The following is a 25764-nucleotide window of genomic DNA, read 5'->3' on the forward strand; positions in this document are numbered from 1 at the left end:
TTCTTTAAAACTGTTAATTTGGTAGAACACTGCAGAAGTATTCCCTGCATTTGCACCAAAACAGTCACTTTGGTACAAATACTGCTAAAATAATCCATGTGTCTGCACTAGACAGTTAATTTGATACAAACACTATCAAAATAATCCCACAATCAGCACTATACAGTTATTTTGGTAACACTGCACAAATAATCCCTTATTCTGTACTAAAACAGACACTTTTGTGCAAAAACTGTAGAAGTAATCCCTACTTCTAAACAATTTAGTTATTGATTTATTTTATTTATTGTTTGTTTACCAGGGTAGTACACTGATCACTACAGACCATTTGCAGTCACAGTCTGGGTGAAGAGATTCTCAAAAAAGTAAAATACAACAAATTCACAAACACAGAGTAATCACAGAAGGTAGAGAAAACTAAAATGCAGATATTTTTTGCACAAACACTTTAGAAATGGTATTAGAAAAGGTATCTCTCTTACCTTTCATTTCAAAAACGAACTAAAAACCTATCTACTCAACTCCAGAACTTGCCCCTGCCGTGACCCTACCTAGTTCCCCTCCTCCCTAATACACCTTTTGAAGCAATTCAAACTTTACCCCCTTCATACCTTATTCACAATTCTATCAAAAAAACAAAAATAAAAAACAAAAAAGGTATAGCATAATAATATTTTTTTGTATTTTTCGTATTGTCTACTTACATGTATTTGATACCTGTATGAATGTAACCTGAGTTTTATTACTATTCTGTACGAATGTAACCTGAGTTTTATTACTATTCTGTATGAATGTAACCTGAGTTTTATTACTATTCTGTATGAATGTAACCTGACTTTTATTACTATTCTCTATGAATGTAACCTGAGTTTTATTACTATTCTCTATGAATGTAACCTGAGTTTTATTACTATTCTGTATGAATGTAACCTGAGTTTTATTACTATTCTCTATGAATGTAACCTGAGTTTTATTACTATTCTCTATGAATGTAACCTGAGTTTTATTACTATTCTGTATGAATGTAACCTGAGTTTTATTACTATTCTCTATGAATGTAACCTGAGTTTTATTACTATTCTCTATGAATGTAACCTGAGTTTTATTACTATTCTGTATGAATGTAACCTGAGTTTTATTACTATTCTCTATGAATGTAACCTGAGTTTTATTACTATTCTGTATGAATGTAACCTGAGTTTTATTACTATTCTCTATGAATGTAACCTGAGTTTTATTACTATTCTCTATGAATGTAACCTGAGTTTTATTACTATTCTCTATGAATGTAACCTGAGTTTTATTACTATTCTCTATGAATGTAACCTGAGTTTTATTACTATTCTCTATGAATGTAACCTGAGTTTTATTACTATTCTCTATGAATGTAACCTGAGTTTTATTACTATTCTCTATGAATGTAACCTGAGTTTTATTACTATTCTGTATGAATGTAACCTGAGTTTTATTACTATTCTCTATGAATGTAACCTGAGTTTTATTACTATTCTGTATGAATGTAACCTGAGTTTTATTACTATTCTCTATGAATGTAACCTGAGTTTTATTACTATTCTCTATGAATGTAACCTGAGTTTTATTACTATTCTCTATGAATGTAACCTGAGTTTTATTACTATTCTCTATGAATGTAACCTGAGTTTTATTACTATTCTCTATGAATGTAACCTGAGTTTTATTACTATTCTCTATGAATGTAACCTGAGTTTTATTACTATTCTCTATGAATGTAACCTGAGTTTTATTACTATTCTGTATGAATGTAACCTGAGTTTTATTACTATTCTCTATGAATGTAACCTGAGTTTTATTACTATTCTCTATGAATGTAACCTGAGTTTTATTACTATTCTCTATGAATGTAACCTGAGTTTTATTACTATTCTCTATGAATGTAACCTGAGTTTTATTACTATTCTCTATGAATGTAACCTGAGTTTTATTACTATTCTGTATGAATGTAACCTGAGTTTTATTACTATTCTCTATGAATGTAACCTGAGTTTTATTACTATTCTCTATGAATGTAACCTGAGTTTTATTACTATTCTGTATGAATGTAACCTGAGTTTTATTACTATTCTCTATGAATGTAACCTGAGTTTTATTACTATTCTGTATGAATGTAACCTGAGTTTTATTACTATTCTGTATGAATGTAACCTGAGTTTTATTACTATTCTCTATGAATGTAACCTGAGTTTTATTACTATTCTCTATGAATGTAACCTGAGTTTTATTACTATTCTCTATGAATGTAACCTGAGTTTTATTACTATTCTCTATGAATGTAACCTGAGTTTTATTACTATTCTCTATGAATGTAACCTGAGTTTTATTACTATTCTGTATGAATGTAACCTGAGTTTTATTACTATTCTGTATGAATGTAACCTGAGTTTTATTACTATTCTCTATGAATGTAACCTGAGTTTTATTACTATTCTCTATGAATGTAACCTGAGTTTTATTACTATTCTCTATGAATGTAACCTGAGTTTTATTACTATTCTCTATGAATGTAACCTGAGTTTTATTACTATTCTCTATGAATGTAACCTGAGTTTTATTACTATTCTGTATGAATGTAACCTGAGTTTTATTACTATTCTCTATGAATGTAACCTGAGTTTTATTACTATTCTCTATGAATGTAACCTGAGTTTTATTACTATTCTGTATGAATGTAACCTGAGTTTTATTACTATTCTCTATGAATGTAACCTGAGTTTTATTACTATTCTGTATGAATGTAACCTGAGTTTTATTACTATTCTGTATGAATGTAACCTGAGTTTTATTACTATTCTCTATGAATGTAACCTGAGTTTTATTACTATTCTGTATGAATGTAACCTGAGTTTTATTACTATTCTGTATGAATGTAACCTGAGTTTTATTACTATTCTCTATGAATGTAACCTGAGTTTTATTACTATTCTGTATGAATGTAACCTGAGTTTTATTACTATTCTCTATGAATGTAACCTGAGTTTTATTACTATTCTGTATGAATGTAACCTGAGTTTTATTACTATTCTCTATGAATGTAACCTGAGTTTTATTACTATTCTTTATGAATGTAACCTGAGTTTTATTACTATTCTCTATGAATGTAACCTGAGTTTTATTACTATTCTGTATGAATGTAATCTGAGTTTTATTACTATTCTCTATGAATGTAACCTGAGTTTTATTACTATTCTCTATGAATGTAACCTGAGTTTTATTACTATTCTATATGAATGTAACCTGAGTTTTATTACTATTCTCTACGAATGTAACCTGAGTTTTATTACTATTCTGTATGAATGTAACCTGAGTTTTATTACTATTCTCTATGAATGTAACCTGAGTTTTATTACTATTCTCTATGAATGTAACCTGAGTTTTATTACTATTCTCTATGAATGTAACCTGTGTTTTATTACTATTCTGTATGAATGTAACCTGAGTTTTATTACTATTCTGTATGAATGTAACCTGAGTTTTATTACTATTCTCTATGAATGTAACCTGAGTTTTATTACTATTCTCTATGAATGTAACCTGAGTTTTATTACTATTCTCTTTATCAAAATTGATTTTATGTATTTCTGGAGCTTTTCTCCTCGGGTCTCCACTGAAAATGGGCCAAAACCCAGTTGGACTAACCCGGTTAACAAATGTCAGTAAATAAACAAATGATAAAATAATCAAAAAAGCTAAAAGTAGGCAGTCCGACACATGGCCAAGTTAAATAAAGAGCTAATGTTTATTAAAACAAGGTAACTACTTTCACAGGTACTAAGCTCAAAAGCGATTACCTTCTTTTAATAAACTTTTGCTTTTTATTTACCCTGGCCATGTATTGGACTGCCTACTGTTTAGCTTTTCTGATTTTTTTATTTGTAGTAAGCAGTCCATTAATCTTAGTTGCTGATGTTTTTTATCTTTAGATTTGTTACTTTAGAAATTATCCTTGTATTTGTTCTGGTACAAGATTAGCAGAAACAATCACTAGTTAACATCTATTCCCAGGTTGAATTGGTGTCTTTCAGTACTAAGAATACACAAAACTTGATTTGTATTGAAATTCCAAGAACTGTAATTGTAATTATTGGAAAAGCAAAACTAAAAGCACAAGTGTATGGGAATGCATCCTAAATCCAAGGTTGTTATTTTCTCTCAGTATTCTTCCTCCTCCTCAGTGGTGCAGTGACCCCAGAGTTATTGCATGAAATTAGCAAGTATACACTCTGCATTTTAGGGATGCTGGAGATGAAGCACTTCTGCCAAAAAAATTGTGACAACGAGTTTTGGAATTTACAATTTATTTCAGTTGCAGTTTACTTTTCTAAAGTGTCAGAAGTCACAGATCTTACATTTTCTGATAGGGAACTCATTAAAGTAGGTTTTGAGTGAATTACTGGCCTTATTATGAACAGAGGAGAAACGGCAGCAAGATAGGCTTAGCAGCTAGCAAAACTTGTCACTTGTTTCTTTTCAGGCTTTAACAGGTTGCTACAAATAGCTTTTTATGAGACTTTTGGACTTGCAGGAATAGCATTTTGAAATGCATAACCTAAAAACACCTGCGTGACACCCCCCCCCGAGATATTAGGTATCAAGGATCATGCCTTGCTCATGCATGAACTGCAGCCAATACACTCAGTGCCAATACAGTCCCCTTTTTTTCCTTCACTGCTGCTAAGTTGTTTCCATTCTCTTCTGTTTAAAGGTTAACCTGGACCTCAGCACCCTACTTGACAGTGAGGACAAGAAGTCAAAGAACAAGAGAGGAGTCTTACCGAAGTATGCCACCAATATCATGCGTTCCTGGCTATTCCAGCATCTAATGGTGAGGGCAGAGAGGGCTTCATAACATAAAATTGTGCTTTTTTCCTTTTACATTTCAGCAAATTTGCTAAATCTTAATAGTCCCAAAACATGAAAAAATCATATTGACTACATTGATGAAGCACTATTATTAGATGAACTGTACTTATTTCTGCTTAAACTGTAGGATTGTTTGGAGATATCCATTTAGACTAAGTTCTATTTGTTGCTTGTTTGCTTTTGAGGTTTTGCTTTAAAGCAAGATTTCTATTGAGATTTTTTTCTTTTGGTAAAACATTTTAATTGTAGGGCTGCAAATCAAATTTGGTACTTTTCAATCTACAGTAGTTTTCTTCTGAAATTCTTGCAAGTTATTTCTATTTACTTTTTCCTTGTAGAAACTGAAAAAGTCATGTAAGTCCTTTCTGCATCCATGTAGTAAAGACAGAGTAAACTTGTAGCTATCATCTTAGAATAATTTTACATACAGAAAAATAGATTCACTGAACAATTTTCTCCACTTTTGGTGTCTTTCCTCACTTGTATCAATTGCTAGTCATGTTAACCTGCTGTCTAATTCTTCTGCTTTGCCCAGAAGAGCTGGCTTACACCTGTTCCAAATACAATCCTTCTTTATTTCAAAAGTGACATACACTACTGGCATTTTTCTTATGTTCACTACTATATTTCCAGTATTTTAGCTTTGTTATAAATGTGTTATTAATTTTACCCCCATGTTATTTCTCCATGGTGTACTATCAATATGTCAAATGACAAAATAATTTGTGTTCGACATATCGAAACCAAAACTCGAAAGTAAAAAAAAAAGAAGTCATGATGTCGAATCCACTGATTGAATTCAGCAGATTCGACCTTGGATATCAAACACATCACGTGATGTCCATATAGGAGCTCACGTAAAGTAAACTCCTATACCTAACATTACATTTTTGCAAGGGGGCAAACCCCCCTGCGCTTCCCACACCCCCCTGCTAACTATATATTCCAACTCCGAGATCTCACTAAAGTGAGGAAAGGGATGAATTTCCCAAACAGCACTGTACTGCGATCTCTGTATAGTTCTTCGAATTTATATCAGCGAATGCACAGTTCATTCGCTAATATAAACTTTCAAACATTGAGCTGTTCAGTCAGATCAAAATTCGAACATGTGTTTCGAATTTTCCATCTGTGAACATCTCAATCTTGAGATTTTAATTGTAAAACTTTCCCCATACTACCACCACACAAAGGGTAAAGGTTATGTTTGGCTGTTGTGGAAGATAGTAGCATTAGTCTGGTACAGGTCTCCATATCTCGCTAAAGTCACAATTTGCTGAGGGAAATAGGACCCCTTGGGAAGAGAAAAGTGTATAAGGAAAAATAGAAGGAAGACAGCACATCTAATGGAAAGTTGAAATGTGAATTGTTACAATGGAGAAAAAAATAGAACATTCTCTGTAAAGTGAATGCACTCGTGGAATGTGAGGTAATAATGCAAGAGATGGTATTTGTGTGGGCAGAAGTGAAATCATTATGAACCACAGTTACTTCTTCTGTGCAAAAGAGCAGTTCACTAGAAACTATGGTAAAGCAGCTGGAGAAAGTGTTGCACTTACGATTGATACCATTCTTTCTAGGCAAGACGTACAAAATTTCAGAGTTAAATTTCCTAGTATATAATTTAAGGGCTATTAAAGTTTCATCTAATGATGCTTTTTTGTAGGTACAAAGGATAAACCTTTTTCAAAAAGGTCAGCTACCAGACCATTAAATTCAACATCACTGTAATGTATGTAATCTATGTATCAAGGGTGCTGGGTGGTAGCTAAGTTTATTGTGAAGAAGTTTCTTTTGTGGAGAAGAAAGTGAATTTTATTTTAAAGAGACTTTTAATACCCTTGGTGAAAGACAAATTTGTAAAACGTGTAGTCTATTTAACACCACTTTACACCCAACAGTATTGATTTTTGAAAAAAAATGTGTGAGAATGACATTAGAAAAATGTTTAGAACAATGATTAGTGGAAGTGAATGGGGAAGTAACATAAAGAAGAAATGGCATTGTTGAAGCAAATTTGCAACAATACTGAGATAAGGGTTATGAAACCCGATAAACCCGATAAAGGCGGAGGTCTTGTCATTATGAATAACAATATATATATATATATATATATATATATATATAGAGAGAGAGAGAGAGAGAGACAAAATGTTTATATTGTTATATGGGGACACCTATTGTGAAATCAGCCTGAATGAAAATAACATCTGTTAAAGGAAAGTGGATGTTATGTTAGATGAATTGGTATTGAATCAACAAATTACTACTGATGAATACCAATATATGTTAGTTAAACATCCGAGAATACCAACGATTTTGGTGTGCCCAAGATACATAAAGACCTTGTAGATCTGCCATTGAGACCAATAGTTGATGCCTGTGCATCAAAGATTTTATCCTATAGCAAGGTTTATAGGATATACTTAGGGACTGCCCTTGGGTCTTAAAAGACTCTTGGGACTTTTTAACAAAAAAGAAATGTATAGTGATCATTTGATTTTTATTACTATTGATACCCGAGACTTATTTTCTGTCATACACCACAATACTGGGATAGACTTGGTTTATCAATATCTTGGCCAGTACACCACTTTAAAATCATAATCATATACTGACAGTCAGAACATTAATGGAACATGTGCTTGATACTAATATTATTACATTTGAACAACAGCTATTTAAACAAGTCAAAGGGGTAGCAATGGGGGCAGTATGTGCCTCCATTTTTGCTAATATTGTGTTGGCTTTTTGGGAAAGGGAACTTATTTTTAAGAGTCTCTTTGTGAAATATTGGACATTTTACGGGCATTACCTGGATGATATAATTATTCTATGGAATAATGATATGGATGAGTTGGAAAACTTTTTGACATTTATAAAAAATAGTACTGAATTTTTGGAATTTACACACTCAATAAGTGTCGATGAAGTCCATTATTTGGATATAGCTATTAGGAAGGATGGGACCACTAATCAATTTTTATCCACAATATTTAGAAAGTACACATATTGAAATAATCTCCTGCATTATGATAGCTCTCACCTCCTCCATCAAAAGAAATCGTTAATAAAAGGTCAAGGGGTAAGGCTGGCCAGGATGGTATCTGACTATAATTAATTTTTAGAACAAATTGAGATCCTGAAGGGCATGTTAACAAAAAGAGGGTACCCTATATTATATGTTAACAACATTTTAAAAGAAGTGGCACAGAAAATGAATAGTGGATATTTCGTCCCCTTCAGATATAATAATCAGTTTTACAACATCAGGGATATCATTAGACATAACTGGAATATTTTCAGCACAGACCCAGAACAGCTCCAATTGGTGGGGATATCCCCTAGAATTGTATACAAAAAGGAATGTAGTTTAAAAAATATGTTGGAACGACAAAAACAAGATACAAGTAACAGGAATGGTGTGGTAAAATGTGGGTTCTGTTTGCAATTTCAACATAGAATTGAAGCAAAAGAGATACATATTCCTAATTACAGTAAATGCACAATTAATAGAAGGTTTTCATGTAGTAGTAAAGCTGTGGTATATTTAGCCCTATGCTCCATGTGTTCCAGTTTTTATATTGGAAAAACTATTAATGCTTTTAGGAGCAGGGTGTATCAGCACTACTATGACACAGGCAAAAAAGATACAAAAAAAGGCCTCGCTGTACATATAATAGGTCATGAAGGACATAGTTTTAAGTTTATTATTATAGATCAGGTAAAATTGGGGAAAGAGGAGGTCCACTGAATGACTACCTAGAATTTAAAGAGCTTAGATGGCAAATTAGGACCAATGTATCTGAATATCTTGGACTAAATAGTGCGGTATCCATTAATTCTGTTTTAAGACTAGAAGCACAATTTTTTTTGTGACAAAACGGAGGGTTTTAACTTGGTATTATGACAATGTATATGGTTGTACAATGTAAAACATATGTGTGTAGTTGTTTTTTATTTTGGGGTTATGTTTTAAGGAAAGGAATGGTTTTAAAAGGAAGGATTTAATAGTAAGAAACATATATTTCTTTAAGAGGCACATGATGTCATTAATTGATTAATTAACATATGTATAAAGGGTGTTGGATGGTAGCTAAGTTTATTCTGAAGAAGTTTCTATTGTGGAGATGAAAGCGCTAAATAAAACCTTTTTGTGGATCATTGGCTTGGCTTCCTTGTCTGTTTGGAGTAATAGTTCGTGTGGAGTTGTGTTTTACATTTTTCACATGCTGTTTCATTCTGCAGCTGACATGAACACTCTTTGTTATTTATTTATTTAATTAATTGACCTTTTATTTATTTATTTATTTATTTATTTTTTTACCAGGAAAGCCTGACTGGGCCAGAAAGTGCCTATTTTCAGCAGAGGCCCATGGAGAAAAGCTCTACAATCACAATATTTCAAAACTCAAGTACAGATGTTTTCAATCACGAAGTATCATGTTACATTTAAATATTTTAAATCACATAGTATCATGTTACACTAGAAAACATAAAAGTGAAAAAAATGTTGTAATGAGAAAATCAAAGAACATATGTTTCATAGTGGAGTGCAATGAAAAACAATAACGAGTTGGACAGAATACGTGAAGAAAAACTCAGTAGTCATACAGTAAAGTTCCCATTATCCGGAACTCAAGCAACCAGCATTTTGATTGGCTCATATGCCATCATACGAGCCATTCAAAAATGGCAAAGCGGAGCCATTTCTGTTCAATGCAGGAATAGCCTGCTGTTCTGCATTGAATAGAAGAGGACAATTGTTTTTTTTGATGGCTGTGATGCCAGCAATCTGAGCCAATCAAAAATTGCAAAATGGATTTTCTTCTGTCTGATAAAGCGTTCAATCTAACGTGAAAGCGCTTACTTGGTATACTGCTTTTATTTTGTGTTTTGCTATTAAAAAGTTTTCTTCGATACAGCGGTGTTGCCTCAAAGGTTTGTATTCATGGACTTTGATATTTCACTGAGGCACTTTAACAGGGGTCAGTGGTGAGGATTGAGGCTCCTTGATTACTGGTCCAGTGGTGGGTCGTCACAGCATTTATCTTTCCAGCTGGATTAGGAATATCTTTAATGTCTCTCTTGTGATGAAGATTGCAGCTCTTTTCTTCCAGTAAATCAGCTGTATGTCGAGTAGCTGGAATAACACAACTTATATAACAGCCAGGCCAGTCTGTAGGTAACCAGGGATAAGCTTGATTTCCACAAATGTAGTAATATTCATGCAGTGCTGCTATGCCCTGCCCTCCAGCTCCATAATGAATTTTCCAGGTGAAACTGCAAGCATTAATTCTGACAAAGTGTTCCATTTTTCTGATAGTAAAGATATCCTTTAATTGTCATTGACAGTTGAAGCTGCGTTACAGTAAAGGGGGAAGAAACATGTTTATTCTTCCAGTTTTTAGCAAGAAAAATAAGGAAAAATGCAATTTGAAGATCTGAATTAGTCACTGGTATAGGAATTAATGGAGTACCACCATCAGCAGTAGGAATATGTGCATAAACCCAGCAGCTGCTAACATTGAGGGTCTGTGCGTAAGTAAGCAAGGCAGCTGTAAAAGTATTAAATCTAGGATACCATTCAGGTACTGTCAATTCAGTTTTAACTGAACACCTGTTTCTGTTTTTAGCAAACTATGTATATCTGTTAAGTAATGATTTGGTACCTACATTTCCAATAGTTGCAGAGGATGAAGCTGTTACGGTTTTGGCTAGCAAAAGCATTTGAAACAAAATGATGAAAAGCACAGTAACAGTAGCAATGACTGGTCCCAATGAAAAATAAGCATGTTTTGGCTGGTGAGGGCTTTTGAAGAAACTGTAAACAAAGATGTTGGGTGGGTTGTTCATTATACAAATGAAATCGGTTACCAAAAAGTCATTGGCCAAGGGCCTTTATCTCAGATGATTTTGAAAAGAAACATTATCTAAACAAGGCAATGTCTAAACCAGCATGCAAAAGGCAGGATGAGTCAGTAATGTTTGGAAGCAAAAAAAACTATTATTGAGGTCCAAGAAGAATCACTGGAAGTTGAATCAGGTGAGGATGAGGTGGCAGAATTATAGGATTTAACCTTCTGGTTTGGTTACAAGGGTAACTTAATTGCATTCAGTTCTGGATACAATCTGAATGGTGGATGTGGAATCGAGTTGGATGGCAAACAGTTCACAGCTGGTTTTAGATTTGATTTGGATGGCAAAATGTCATTATCACTTCTGAATGCAACAGTATCCATGATTTGTTGTCCAGTTCAGCTGGCTATAGGTTCTGCTGTTTCATGTGGTCTGAGATCAATGTTGTGTTGGTTGTACTCCTTGCAAGGGAGGGTCTTTTTGAAATGCAACACATAAATCCAGGTGGAGAGGCTCTCACAATGAATAGCAATAGCAGTTGTGAACAAAACCAAGTATGATTCTTTCCATCTGGGGCTAAATGAGTTTCTTTGGGAATGCAAACTTTGATGTGTACAAAGTCTCCAGGGCACAGGTCATAGTGAGGCTGCTCTGTTGGTTGTTGGGCTGCATGCAAAATGACACTGTGGTATTTCTGCAAAAGAGAACATAGGAATTTAGTATACTAAAGCATGGACTAATCAATATTGTGCAATTCTAAACTCATAGAGAGAGGGGAAGCAAGCATTCTTATCGGTCTGCCCATGAGGATTTCATGAGAGGGCAATTTTCTAGGGGCAATAACTGCACTTCTAATACTAAATAAAACTTTAGCTAGCCTAAGCTTAATTGTCTGATTAGCTCTCTATTCACTATCCACAAAGCCTGCAGTCTATAGGGACAATGGAACATTTAAGATTCTAGAAAGTTGCGCTATTACTTGACTAGAAAAATGGGAGCTTTAGCCAGAGATTCAATGAATGCAACTGGGAGCACAAAATCTAAGAATATGTTCAGTTAATAATTTCTTTGCTACTGTGTGTGCATCATTCTTAATGCATAGATATGCTTCAACCCATCCAGAAAAATGTCAACAATTACCAACAGATAATAAAATTTTCTCGTTTAAGGAAGTTCAATAAAGTTCCACTGATGGGAACAAAAGGATCTTGAAGACTTTATTAATGATTGTGAGGGTGTAGATAATGATTTAGACACATTATATTCTAAACAAATTACACAAGTATTTACAAAATATTGAATAAATTCTGAGAGATGAGGGGGATCACAATCAGTGGAAATTTGTTTTATTAAAGTATTTTTGCCAAAATGGAAAGACAGATGGTAGGTTTTTACTAACTGATTTAAGAAATTTAGTGAGGCTACTAGATGACCATCTTGATGGCACTACAGCAAGTTGGGACAGTGACTGCAGCCATTGCTTATCTGCTTCCTTATCTCTGCTTGTCTCTTTGGATGGAGTGCTCATACCTAAGCTTCTCCTTTTAATTCTACTTTCTCTGGATCCCCACCAAGCCAAGTTCGATCTATTGGCCTGCAGTGCTCTTTAACAGAACCAGGCAACCTTGGAATGAGTGCTATTTTCAAAATATACAAAAACTTCTCCTTTTAATTCTACTTTCTCTGGATCCCCACCAAGCCAAGTTCGATCTATTGACCTGCAGTGCTCTTTAACAGAACCAGGCAACCTTGAAATGAGTGTTATTTTCAAACTATACAAAACCTCTTTTCCTTTAACTTCTTTCTCTGGATCCCACCAAAGCAAAGTTCGATCTACTGACCTGCAGTGCTCTTTAACAGAACCAGGCAACCTTGAAATGAGTGTTATTTTCAAACTATACAAAAGTATGTTTTATCTTCCAGACAAACTTTAATTGCTAGCCCTTGTTTAATTTCTATTTTTAAGTAAAGCACTCCATCACATACGTTAGTTTGCCCCTCCCCATACTGTACTTCTGAACAGCAGTCTCCCTTTGCAAGCTGTGCAAGGTGACCGCACGGGCTGTTCATTTGAAATAATTATCAGTAAGCGCTTTCGGTGGAAAAATGTAACTCCACCTTCATCAGACTGAAAAATTTTCAAGTGCAAAAGACCTTGGTTAAATATCACATTTGAAAATCCATCAACCAATAAAAACACTTCCACCAATTAATACGTCATTCATTCTATTATTCTCTAAAAGAAACAAAATTGTCTTGATTTACTAAACAACACACTATAAATTTTTCTACCAAAATTAGTAAAACTAATACATCCTAAAATCTGTGTGCTCCAAAAGGAAACCTAAATATTGTTTATATATAAACAAATTACATGTGCACCACATATTAAAAACACTGTTATATTGTTTTAAAAACTTTGAATATGTGTTTTTTTACCTATGTTCAACTATATATGTGTGTGTATCTGTATGAGATTCATGATTATTATAATCAATCCCATATACTCACTGTATGTATGTGTATGTAATGGTATGAATATACTAGTATAATATGTTATTATAAAAATCTAATATGATGTAAAATGATGTAATCAAATGTAATAAAATATAATATGATATATATATATATATATATATATATATATATATATATATATATATGTGTGTGTGTGTGTGTGTGTGTATTTTGTATAATTAATGTAACTTGGAATAATATAATATAATATACCCACTGCCCCTTTGCAAAAAAAAGATGTTTGTGTGGTACAAAAAACCTTTCACATTATTTACTGCATTCATAAAACTGATGATACCATTAATACATCACTAGCCCTTTTTATTTTAAAAACAAAACTTAACTTTTGCCTTTAAACTTTCCATTAATTTGTCTTTTTATTTTATCTTTTTAAAGCCCTAAGCTTAAGAATGCATTTTATTGAGACCGTCTCGTTCAACCCCGGAGGAACATATGCAGAGGTTCTTATCTGCCAAAACAGCTCCTGCTCCTCCAACCATAACTGCCAAGGGCCCCCTCTAATGGGGGGAACTACTTGTTGGATAACTGTGAAGGCAAAACTATGGTCTGGGTAAGAACTAATGTGTTTCGCCAAAGTGTTCGTCATGTCTAGTCTATTGATGGCATAAAGGTGTTCGTATATCCTTTTCTTAAGGGGTCTGTCGATTTTACCGATATAAAATGCTGGACATCCCCTACAAATGGCCACATACACTACCCCTTTGGAATCATAGTTGTACTTGCCATTAATCAAAAAAGCTTTTCCATTAATGTCTATTTTCACCCCGGGTTGAATGTGTCTACAATACGTACACATCCCACATTTGGTCATGCCTGCTCTCCCCCTGTTGTTATTTACTTTGGATCTTTCAACTAGATTTTTCAAGTTAATGCCCCTCCTATAAGTAAAATTAGGCTGTGTTCCTATAACTTTAACCAAGGTTTTATCCTCGTGTAAAATTCTCCAATTTCTAGAAATGATTTCCTTTATTGATTTAAAATCAATACAATATGTAAAAAGAAAACTAATGGAGGGAATTTCACTTGAATTCATGTTAACTGACCCTGACGTGGTACCTCCACCCAGTATAGGACGAAAATGCCCATTTTCTCTTTTGTTCACCACTTCTTCCTTGACTTCCTGTATTAGTGTTTCTGGGTACCCTCTCTTTAAAAACATTGAACACAGGAATTCACATTATTTTTTGAAATCCTCTTCCTCTGAAACCATTCTGGCCGCTCTCACATATTGTCCCTTCACCACACTACGTTTTTGGTGATAGGGGTGAGAGCTGGTAAAGTGGAGATAACAATTTGAAAAAGTTGGTTTTCTATAAATTGTCGACTTAAATTTGTTAAATTGTATGTCCTTAACTAACTTTACATCCAAGAATTCCATTTCATCATGACCTATTGTATAGATGAATTCCAAAAAAATCTGTCATCTGTGCCAGACTATCAATAAAATGTGGTACCATTTCATGCGACCCATTCCACAAAAAGCACATGTCATCTTGGTACCTGGTGTACCAGGTGACATACTGTTTGTACAAGGGGTTCTCAAACAAATGGTGATGTTCCCAGTAAGCCAAGACACTATTCGCAAAGGTGCAGCCACATGGGGAGCCCATAGCTATCCCCGTTTTCTGTAAATAATAATAATTTTTAAATACCAAAAAATTATTTGCCAGTACCAAATCCAGCAAAGTTTCAACAAGATAGGTGTGCCCACTGGCCGCACCTTTGCCAAGCATGAATTTGATGGTCCATTCAATGCCTATGTTGTGGGGTATCACCGTGTATAAATCTTTGATGTCAACCACCAGGAAAATAACATTTGTGTCAAATTGAAGGTTGTTAATATGTTCCAAAAAGCCCCATGAATCCCTACAAATTTGTGATTCTTGCTTCAATAAGGGTTTTAAAATCCCATCCACTATTTTGACACACGCATACATAATAGAACCCCTCCCATCTACAATTGGTCTGAATGGGGGGTTAATTACGTCTTTATGAATTTTTGGAGTGCCAAACAGGGTGGGAATTCTTGGGGCTGGCATGCTAAGAAACTGGAACATATCAGAATCAATAGAACCTTCTAGAAAAAGATCATCCAAAATTCCCCTTATTTTTTTGTATGCCATATTGATCTCATTCAAACTTGATGGTATGTATTTGTTGGACTGAAGGTGTTGATGCATCTTATTCTCATACTCATATTCATCCATAAGTATGAGACCACCCCCCTTGTCAGGGGCCATGACCCTAATGTTGCACTCATTCAAAAGGTTTAAAAATGCCAATTCGGTGTCTGAAATATTCAAATCACACCTACCCTTCCTAAATGGTATGTTTGCCCATTCAGATGCCATTACCCTCAGGTCTTGTTCACATATTTTTTCAAAAATGTTTAATAATCCATTTAATGGAGGATTAAAAATGCTAGACACTCTGTGGGCATTAATTAAGGAAGGAGTGTTACCTAAACAGTAAGCTAAATTAAGTTTACGTGTGTACATTTTTAAATCAATAATGGTCTTCACAATATCACACCTTTTGTCCGGCACAAATGTTAGTCCTTTAGAAAAAAAGTCCACCATTTCCGGGTTTACTGTTAAAATTGTGTAATTATACACATGGAAGTCACCTTGGTTATTGGAACAAATAATGGGTCCCATACTGGAGGAAGATATAATTATCTCCTCCGCTGGTTCCCCCTCTTCCTCCTCTGTGTCCTCCCCTGATTGTTGTGGCCATGGTTGTTCTGGCCCACCGTATTGGACTGTCTATCCCTGGCCATGGGAAAACCCTGATTGGTTTCATCAACATCTGCCCGAAATTCAGCCTCCACAGAATTGTTCCGATGGCCGAAGTTATTGTTGTTGTTCCTGATCCGTTCACTCCTGCGTACAGGTGGAATGGTGTTCTCATCCCTTGGCTCAGTTGTTCTCTGATTAGGGTTATTATCCCCCGGATTCAACAGTGAAGTACCAAAAGAACCTTGACTTAAAGGAGGGGCAGGATAAGCTTTATTATTCTTGTAGTCCAGAATATCTCTGTCAATCATTCTTTTTCTGTTGAGTAGCATTTTAGATATAGATGCCTCAATACTGGAAATTATTCTCAGATAATCATATTTGTATCTAATGAAATCTGAATCCTGCTGTAGAGAAGCCTCCAGCCCAATAAGTTCCTCCTGTAAACCATTAATTTCACTTATGTAAAAATTAATCAAAGACATGAGGAACTCAAAGCCTTGTTTATCGAACAATTCCAACAGTTCTTTGTAAAAAACAGAATTGTGCACTAATCCAGTGGGGAAGCGCCATTGTCGCAACCCCTTGGGGATGATTTTTTTATTAATGCATTGCTGTAAGTAGGAAACTTCAAGCTGTAGTTTCCTACAGTGAAATAATTTTAAATCAAAGGCATTCAAGTTATCTAGAAAAGTGCACAACAGAATGCAAAAGGCACAGTAGTATCCAATAAACTTCTCCAAGACTGGTGAAAATCCTTTAATTAGAAAATGAAAACAAACAACTATCTAGAAAAGTGCTCACCAAAGGTTCCTGATTGTCCTCCGCATCGTTGGTACTAGTAGTAAAAAAATCCTTGTTTACCAAAAACGCTGTTATATTAGGTATTGTTCCTGTATTAATATGCCCTTGGCCTGGATTCATATTGTTCATGGACCCCCTATTTCTGTGTACCAATGTTGGAGAATGTCCCACCACAGGCTGCGTTTCATGCTCCTGTGGTGCTTGATGTCCATTGCTCCTTCTCGATGTCAGTGGAGCCCCGATGTTACTATCCACAATCACAGGGTTATGCTGCAAAGAACTCGTGGCAATGGGAGTTAATTTTGTTTCCAATTTTTGTGAAAGCTGATCAACTTTAACCATCAGCAAGTTAACCAAGACAGTAAGATCGCCTGGAGAGCGCCCCCTGTCCTGTCTTGCGTTGGACACGCTGACTTCATTCCCCTCATCATCCTGGGAAAACAGCACTTGAGAAACAGACCTACTGTGCTCCGACCCCTGTTCAGCATTACCGTTACCACTCGACGTGGAAATACAGGAATGAAACTGACTGGAAAAAAACAAAAAGTGGAATAAACGGAAACGACCCACAGGTGACCGCGCAGGCTGTTTATTTGAAATAATTATCAGTAAGCGCTTTCGGTGGAAAAACGTAACTCCACCTTCATCAGACTGAAAAATTTTCAAGTGCAAAAGACCTTGGTTAAATATCACATTTGAAAATCCATCAACCAATAAAAACACTTCCACCAATTAATACGTCATTCATTCTATTATTCTCTAAAAGAAACAAAATTGTCTTGATTTACTAAACAACACACTATAAATTTTTCTACCAAAATTAGTAAAACTAATAAATCCTAAAATCAGCGTGCTCCAAAAGGAAACCTAAATATTGTTTATATATAAACAAATTACATGTGCACCACATATTAAAAACACTGTTATATTGTTTTAAAAACTTTGAATATGTGTTTTTTTACCTATGTTCAACTATATATGTGTGTGTATCTGTATGAGATTCATGATTATTATAATCAATCCCATATACTCACTGTATGTATGTGTATGTAATGGTATGAATATACTAGTATAATATGTTATTATAAAAATCTAATATGATGTAAAATGATGTAATCAAATGTAATAAAATATAATATGATATATATATATATATATGTGTGTATTTTGTATAATTAATGTAACTTGGAATAATATAATATAATATACCCACTGCCCCTTTGCAAAAGACTATTTGTAAGCCCTGCTGTTTTTCTAGTATTACTAAACCCTTTCTCCTATAACTTGTGGTCTTTCTAAATCCCACATACTCCTGGTTAAAAGTGTTTATTTTATTTCAAAGAAAGGTATGCAAAACAAGTAAGTCCAAAGTACCTATAGATTTTCTTATTTCAGAATATTTGCTGACCCCCATTCTGTACTTCTAACTGTAATCTGTCTTTAGATGCTGTACTATTTGTAAGCTCTGCTGTTTCTCTACTACTGCTAAACCTTTTCTCTTATAAATTCTTGTCTTCCTAATTTCCACATAACTCCTTGGTAAAATTGGCTTATTTTATTTCAATAAGACATGTATGCAAAACAAGAAAGTTAGAGTAACTACTGCCTTTTCTTATTGTTTCTGTAGACTTGCATATCTGTAAAATCAGGGCCAGCCCTTTTCATCATACTATAGTTATCCACCACTTTTCTGGTCTATTCTGATCCTCCCCCTCCCCACAAGACCAATTGCAGCCTAATCAGGACCAGCCCTTTTCATTATAACCTATAAACCTACTGATAGTCTTCCTTCATCTGTTGCTCGCTACGCTCCCCTCCCTTCCCCCAATTCTCACCCACCCCCAGTGGTCCTACCTTTATTACAAACAGTAACCCCTCCCACCCCTCAACTTATAAAATCACCACACCTATACTTCCTCCTACAACTTCTCACTACTATCCCTCCTACTCAGCTATGTACAAGCAAACCATACCTATAGTCAATGCATGTACACTCCTTGCATACATCACATCTTACAAACCTCCACCATTCCTGCACTCAACCATTACCACTGTACCACCACGCACACCACCACTCATATCTCACCTCTACTCTACTACTCTCTCATCAGGTCAACAACCTTCCCAATACACCCTCTATATAGACTACAGACCACAATATCTAAACTAAAAACAACCCCTCAACCTAACATAACCCTACCACCATACCTATTGCCCACAGAACACAATCAAAAAACTTCCCTTATAAGCAAGCATATACAAAAATTGATAAAACTAATAATCTCATCCATATCCAAGCTAGCACTCAGTGGAGACATCCATCCTAATCCTGGTCCCTCTATCTCCAACCCCTCCCCTCATAATCAGACTACAAACCACATCTCCCAAATCACAGCCAATAGAAAGCCAACCAACCTCCTTCTGATAAGCCTAAATATTAGAAGTATATGCAAAAAGGTGCATGAATAGACTTCTACTCCCCTGATGTAGTGATCCTTACAGAAACATGGTTAAAACCACACATTACTAATGAGCAAATCCTCCCTGCTGGTTACAATAAACTGAGAGTAGACCGATTAAACAAAAAAGGAGGTGGTATAGCTATAATATTTAAGCAGCATCTAGACATCCAGATCTTAAAGTTAGCAGCTCCCCAAATAGGTAAGGAAGAAATAATATATGCCAACCTTAAAATAAACCAGAATAAAACCCTAAACATAATAGATTGCTACTTCCCACCTGGCCGCAACATCCCTCCACTTGAAAACCTCCTCAGCTAGACTACTCACCACCTACCCCAAGAAACTTTAATTCTAGGAGACTTCAACACTGACTGGCAATCCTGCTCTAGCAACCACCCAACCCATCAGGTAAATCTTCATAGCTTCAGCCAACTAGTCCAGTCACTTACTAGGATAAATAACTCCAACAAACACACTACCCTTGATTGGATACTAGTCAATAAGAGTCCCCAGTCATATATAGCAGGCTGCTTATCTGACAGCCTCAGTGATCACTCCCCAACCTTCTTACTAAGAAAACACCTTTATAAAGCAAAACCCATCATCTACCATCAAATACTCAAAAAAACTAACTTCAACCCTCTGAAATACCTCAAACTAGATGACGCAGTTGACTACTTTAATAAAACATTCCTAAGCATCCTTAATTACCATGCCCCCATAAGATGTTCCCGAACTAGAGCCCAACAGTCCCCATGGCTAGAAAAAAACACGAAGTCTGAAATGAAAAACAGGGATAAAGCAGGGGACAACTGGTGCAAAAGCAAAACCCCCTCTACTAGGCAAAAATTCCTAGAACTACGCAATAGAACCAAAAAGCTTATAAAACAGGACAAAATCCAATACTACCAGTCTGCCCTTACCTCCTCCCAACATAATCCCAAACAATTCTGGTCCTCAATAAACTCCATCCTCCACCCAGGTAAAGTAAGTACACCCACTCCTAACTTAACTCACTCCTCCGAAAATATTGCTACCTCTTTCAACAATCACTTCACACAAACCGTACTATCACTAGCTAGACAACACAACCCCCCCCCATAAACCCATACCATCAACTAGAACTAGCAATCTCCCAATTAACTTCTCTTTCTCTCCTGTTCCTACCGCCAAAATAAAACAACTACTAACTAAACTTAAAATCACCAGATTAGCAGACAACCTCCCAGGTGAATACATTCAACTTGCAGCTGACGCTCTAGCCTACCCCGTATCACTCTTTATTAACAGATCTCTGCCAGAAAGTAATGTTCCTACACTATGGAAAGTCTCACACATAATTCCCCTACACAAAGGAGGCCCCTCCAAAGATCTAACCAATTACCGCCCCATAGCTATTCTCTTGCCACTCTCCAAAATACTAGAGATGCATTCATTCTCAAGTCTCAGATCACCTTCTTGCTAACAACATCCTCTCCAACACACAACATATTTTCCCAACTAACCATAGCACCACCACCACCTTACTCTCTTTCTCTAACACTATCCTACAAAATAAAAATGCAGGTTATCTCTCCTCAGCTACCTTCCTAGACCTCTCTAAAGCTTTCGACATGGTACCACACAAACAACTCCTCTCTCTTCTCAATAACCTATCCTTCTCTCAACCAGTCATCATCTGGTTTCAGAGTTACCTATCTGACCACCAACAAGCAGTTGTTTGGCAGGACAACCTATCCCCCCAACTACCAGTCTCCATAGGAGTTCCCCAAGGGTCCATCCTGGGACCCCTACTCTTTCTATTTTCACCAATAATCTAGCCTCAGCCACAACACATGGCACACTCGTACAATACGCAGATGACTCAACCATCATTTGCATAGCCTGCTCCCTCCCAGAACTGCAAAAAGTCACACAGGAAGCATTTTCTTGTATTGAAACTTTGTTATCCGATGCCCAACTAATACTCAACCCAAACAAAACAAAATTACTAATCTTCCAACCCACCAAACTTACCCTAGACAGCTCTTACTTTAACATCACAGCAAAAGACAACACCACCATCCATCCTACAGAACACACCAAATTACTAGGAGTAGAAATAGACAATAAACTGAACTTTGACATTCACATTTCTATGAGCATTGTATAGAAATCAGCAACTACTTACCAAAGCAGCTAAAATTTCAGTAGCAAATTCTCATCTTATCTCTACCCTACTCTATGCCTCTCCAGTATTTACTAACCTTAGACAATGTGATCTAAATAAGCTCGAAACCTGCTACAACAAAATAACCAAATTTGCCACAGGGGCTTCCTACCGTACTCACCACTGTCTCTCACTTGCAGAACTGGGCTGGCTAGAGCTCCCCCACCTCCTTCAATGGTACCAACTCACACTCACCCACAAACTAATAAACCAACCACTAAAAGTCCCATCCCTCCAGAATCTACTCCAACCCTACATAACCATGAGACCACTAAGATCCAGCCACAAAAACCTCCTACAGGTCACAAGAGCCATTAACTCTGCTGGAGAAGCTTTATTCTCCTGCACTATAGCCAAACTCTGGAACTCCCTCCCATCCTCAATTACCTCTGTAACTTCTTGCACCCACTTTAAATCCTTACTAAAATCACACTTCAAAACTTGCCAGATATGCCCTTGCAATCACCCCCCTCTAATACCATCCACTCCCTCCCCCACCCACTACCTCTCTCAGTCCCTGTCAACAACCTACTCTTAGCAAGTTTGGCTACTATTGTTCCCAGCTACCTACCACATAATACTAACTTCTTGTAGCAACAACTGCTAATATCTGTTATGTACCTCAAAAACAGTTTGTATCAATTGTTCACTGATGAATCTCAACTACATTTTAACCATGTTTAGTATGTCACCATATTTTAAAATTGTACTATGCTCTACAGCTGTTTTACATCTGTTTTCTTGTCTTGCGTCCTTAACTGGACTAATGTATATATATTTAAATTATATGTTTTTTAACTGTATAATGCAAATAATACTTAATGTGGAGCTTTTCTCCCCGGGCCTCCGCTGAAAATGGACCTGTGTCCAGTTGGACTCTCCCGGTTAACAAATGTAAATAAATAAAATAAATAAAATAATAAATAAAGTCCTCTGTCTGTTCTTGAAAAGACAATAACTCCTGTAGAAAGAAGTTATTTTTATTCAATTCTACACAAATATAGCCTGAACAAAATAATATAATGCAGCCTGTCTTGTACCATGTTTGCAAAAGGTGTTACCTTTGATAACAAAGAAATCATCTGTGTTATGTGCAACACATTTTACCTCTGCAATCTCCTTCTCTAACGCATCTAACAATTCATTAACAAAAGCAGCCATTTTAATAACTGTCCCTGCTGATGTTAAATGACCCATTTCTTTCCAAAGTGTACCAGAATCATTAACATCTCCATAATCACAATGAGAACCTGTAAAAATAGTTGCAGACTAATGTTTGCCAGTTTTACAGGCTTCAGTTATAGCTACAAGCTCAGCCACTGGAGCAGACACATAGGTTCATAGATTCATAGATTAGTACTAGGCTAACTGCCCTTGAGAGCCACTTTAAGCCTAGCCAATCACCCCATGTGAGAATCAAACCCTGTACCTTGTATGTATAACGTAAACCACCTTAACCATTATGCCAAACTCCCACCCACATTTCCATTTAATTGTCCAGTTAATAAAATTATGTCTTGCTTGCAAATGGAAAAGACTGCTATGCATTTACCTTCACCTCTTTGAAAACAGGAGCCATCTATGAAAAGAATTAGATCAGGATTCTGCAAATAAACATCTTTGAAATTTAGAATAAAACTCTGCAGTGTAGAAATCTCAACAGAAACTGAAAACCAAACAACTTCTACTTAAAACAGCAGCATACCAGAGACTCATAACTTATTTTTTATCACTTTCATTCTTTATTGTGTAAGAACTTCATCAGAAATAAAATCAGATTCCTCATACCCGAATTTAAAACAAGTGTTGATAAAACACATGACCCAAGGAAACCAGTGAAAACAATATCAGTCAACCTGCAGGTGATCTTAAAAACACCTTGCAATAAATAGCAACAGTGCATATCAACATTTCATTTAAAATAATAAAATAATGTTAAACATTAAACATCAAAGTCTCTGAGTCAATAAAAAAACAGTTTATGTTGATAAACTCATTTAAACCTGTTTTTTATTGGTGTCCAACCTAATCTGCTTCACAACATTCCAAAATAGTGTTATGATTACCTGAAAAATTGTCCAAATTCAGTTCATCAATTACAAAGCAAAGGAAATTTTCTAAAGACTTCACAATTCATTGCATATTTTGCTAATGAATTACTTAAATCTTTATTTTTTATAGCTATAAAATGCTCATATATTTTTTTGGACAACTTCATTTTCCCAACATAATAACTGGAACACATCTCACAGGTAGCCAAATAAACTACCCCTCTTGAATTACAATCAAACCTGTCTTTGGATAAAATAGCCCTGTCAACTGCTTAAAAAAATACTTGATGTGTTACTAATAAACCTGCAGTACTTACAATTGTCACATCTGTGTGTGCCCAAATTACCTTTATACCCAATTCAAAGTGTTAGATTTTTCTAAAATGGTTTTAACATTCTCATCTCTGTTGTAAATAAACAATGGGCAGTTGCCAACAATGTTGGCGAAGTCTTTATTTCCAAGGATAATTTTCCAATTGTTTTTCAAAATATTTTTAATAAGAACCATGTCCAAAGAAATGCGAAGTGAGAATGCCCCCTATAACATGAGTGCAGGGAATTATTAATGGCCATTGCCCCAGTCTCTAAAATATTTCTAGTATCCACTATATATTTATTTAATATGGGTTTGGCTTTGTCCTGCCTTAATAAACCAACTTCATGAATAATATCCCGCAGCAAGTTAATGTCATACCCTCTTTCAAGAAAAGTCCCTTGAGATGTTCAACTTCTGTTAAAAAGATTTGGTCATCACTGGTCAATCTGCTTAACCTAATAAATTAACCCTTACTTACTCCTTTCTTCATATGGAAAGGGTGTTGATTTTTGCTATGCAAGTAGCTGTTCACAATTTTTTCTTACTACAAATCCTGCTCATGCACTTTCCACCACTTTATCCAAAGGGACAGTGATGTCTAAAAATGAATTTCCATGCCAGTGTTACTTATGGTAAACCTCAAAAAGGCAGTGCTGTCATTTACATATTTGAAAAGGTGGTGGAAATCATCTATTGTCCCATTCCCTAAAAATCAATAAATCATCTGTAAAATATTAATTTGTCAAAAAGTTTGTAGGGCTTCAAAAAACTTTTTTCCCCACTATGCCATTACTAAAATTGGAAAAACAGGGGTGACTCTAGAGCCCATTGCTACTCCGAATTTTTGCTTGTGATATTCTCCTTGGAATGTACAGAAGTTGCAGAACTATCTCTAATAATACACATAAAGTATTTATAAACCCACTGTCAAATTTACTGAAATTTGCTAAAAGTTCAGTACTGAGTGAAGTTTTATTTGATTTAAGACTTTTTGTGAGAAACTTTTTTCTAAAATCTATTTATGGTAACACACAGTCTCAGAATATCACATAAAAAAAAAAAAAGTCGATTTGTTTCAGGTAATGCACTCCTGGCTGAAGATTTGTGTGAGCAAGATATTAGAAAAGCATTGAGCTGCAAACATAAGAAACTTTTTTACAACTTGACTAAGATTGAATTTCATGTTTTTTATGATTTAATATAATTTAAACATTTGCAGGTTTGACCAGCTGATAAAGGAGGTGGGATTGTGCTAATGGACACTGCCAGATATTTCGAAAGTATGACTAGCATGCTGAGTGATGTCTCTCCCTACCAGAAACTTAGTAATGTAGATGTTATTGTAATTTTCAATGATATACAGATTAGTTTACATGAATTGCTTATGGAAGGCACCATTGGGAGAGATGTATATGAATATGTTTTAGCTGAGTATACCACTGTATTGATTATTTATGACCTCCTAAAAATGCATAAATGTTTAAGAGACCCACCCCGAGACCTATTTTTCAGGTTGTGTGTGGGCTACTGAACCTTTCTCAATTTTTGTTGAGAAAAAGTTAAGTTCAGTGACTGATAAATTAGACAATGTATTGAGAGATGCAAAGCATTTTCTTTCGTTGTTGTATAATCGGTCAACTGACTTTAATGGAACTGATTTTTTTGCTTGTAACCATGGATAGGATGTCACTGTTCACAGCGATTCCTAATGGCATTGGTATTGACTTTGTTAGAATTTTTCTGTCTGATCATTCAGGATATAGTACTGCACAGATACAATTGTTGTGCGCTTTACTTGAGATTATATTAGAGCAAATTTTTTTTTTTTTTTTTGATGATCAGGTTTATGTACAGAAAGTTGGAGTTGCCATGAACACAGTGTGGGCCAATA

The 25764-nt window shown here is 35.2% G+C and overlaps 1 protein-coding gene across 10 annotated transcripts in view; it reads left to right on the top strand.

The window, feature by feature from the left end:
* PKNOX2 (PBX/knotted 1 homeobox 2) overlaps nt 1-25764 on the top strand; it is a 3468198-nt gene that overhangs the window by 2732036 nt on the left and 710398 nt on the right. For 9 of the 10 annotated variants that reach the window (XM_044081208.1, XM_044081207.1, XM_044081210.1 and 6 more), the window contains one exon: nt 4742-4861. The exons of the other annotated variant lie outside the window; for it this stretch is intronic. In XM_044081208.1, coding sequence (XP_043937143.1) covers nt 4742-4861 — 120 coding nt within the window. The remainder of the gene's footprint in view (nt 1-4741; nt 4862-25764) is intronic. 10 annotated transcript variants of the gene reach the window in all.

The sequence above is a fragment of the Protopterus annectens genome, chromosome 8.part0 (assembly GCF_019279795.1).
Source record: "Protopterus annectens isolate FY-2018-M chromosome 8.part0, PAN1.0, whole genome shotgun sequence".
In the NCBI taxonomy this organism is placed as follows: domain Eukaryota; kingdom Metazoa; phylum Chordata; order Ceratodontiformes; family Protopteridae; genus Protopterus; species Protopterus annectens.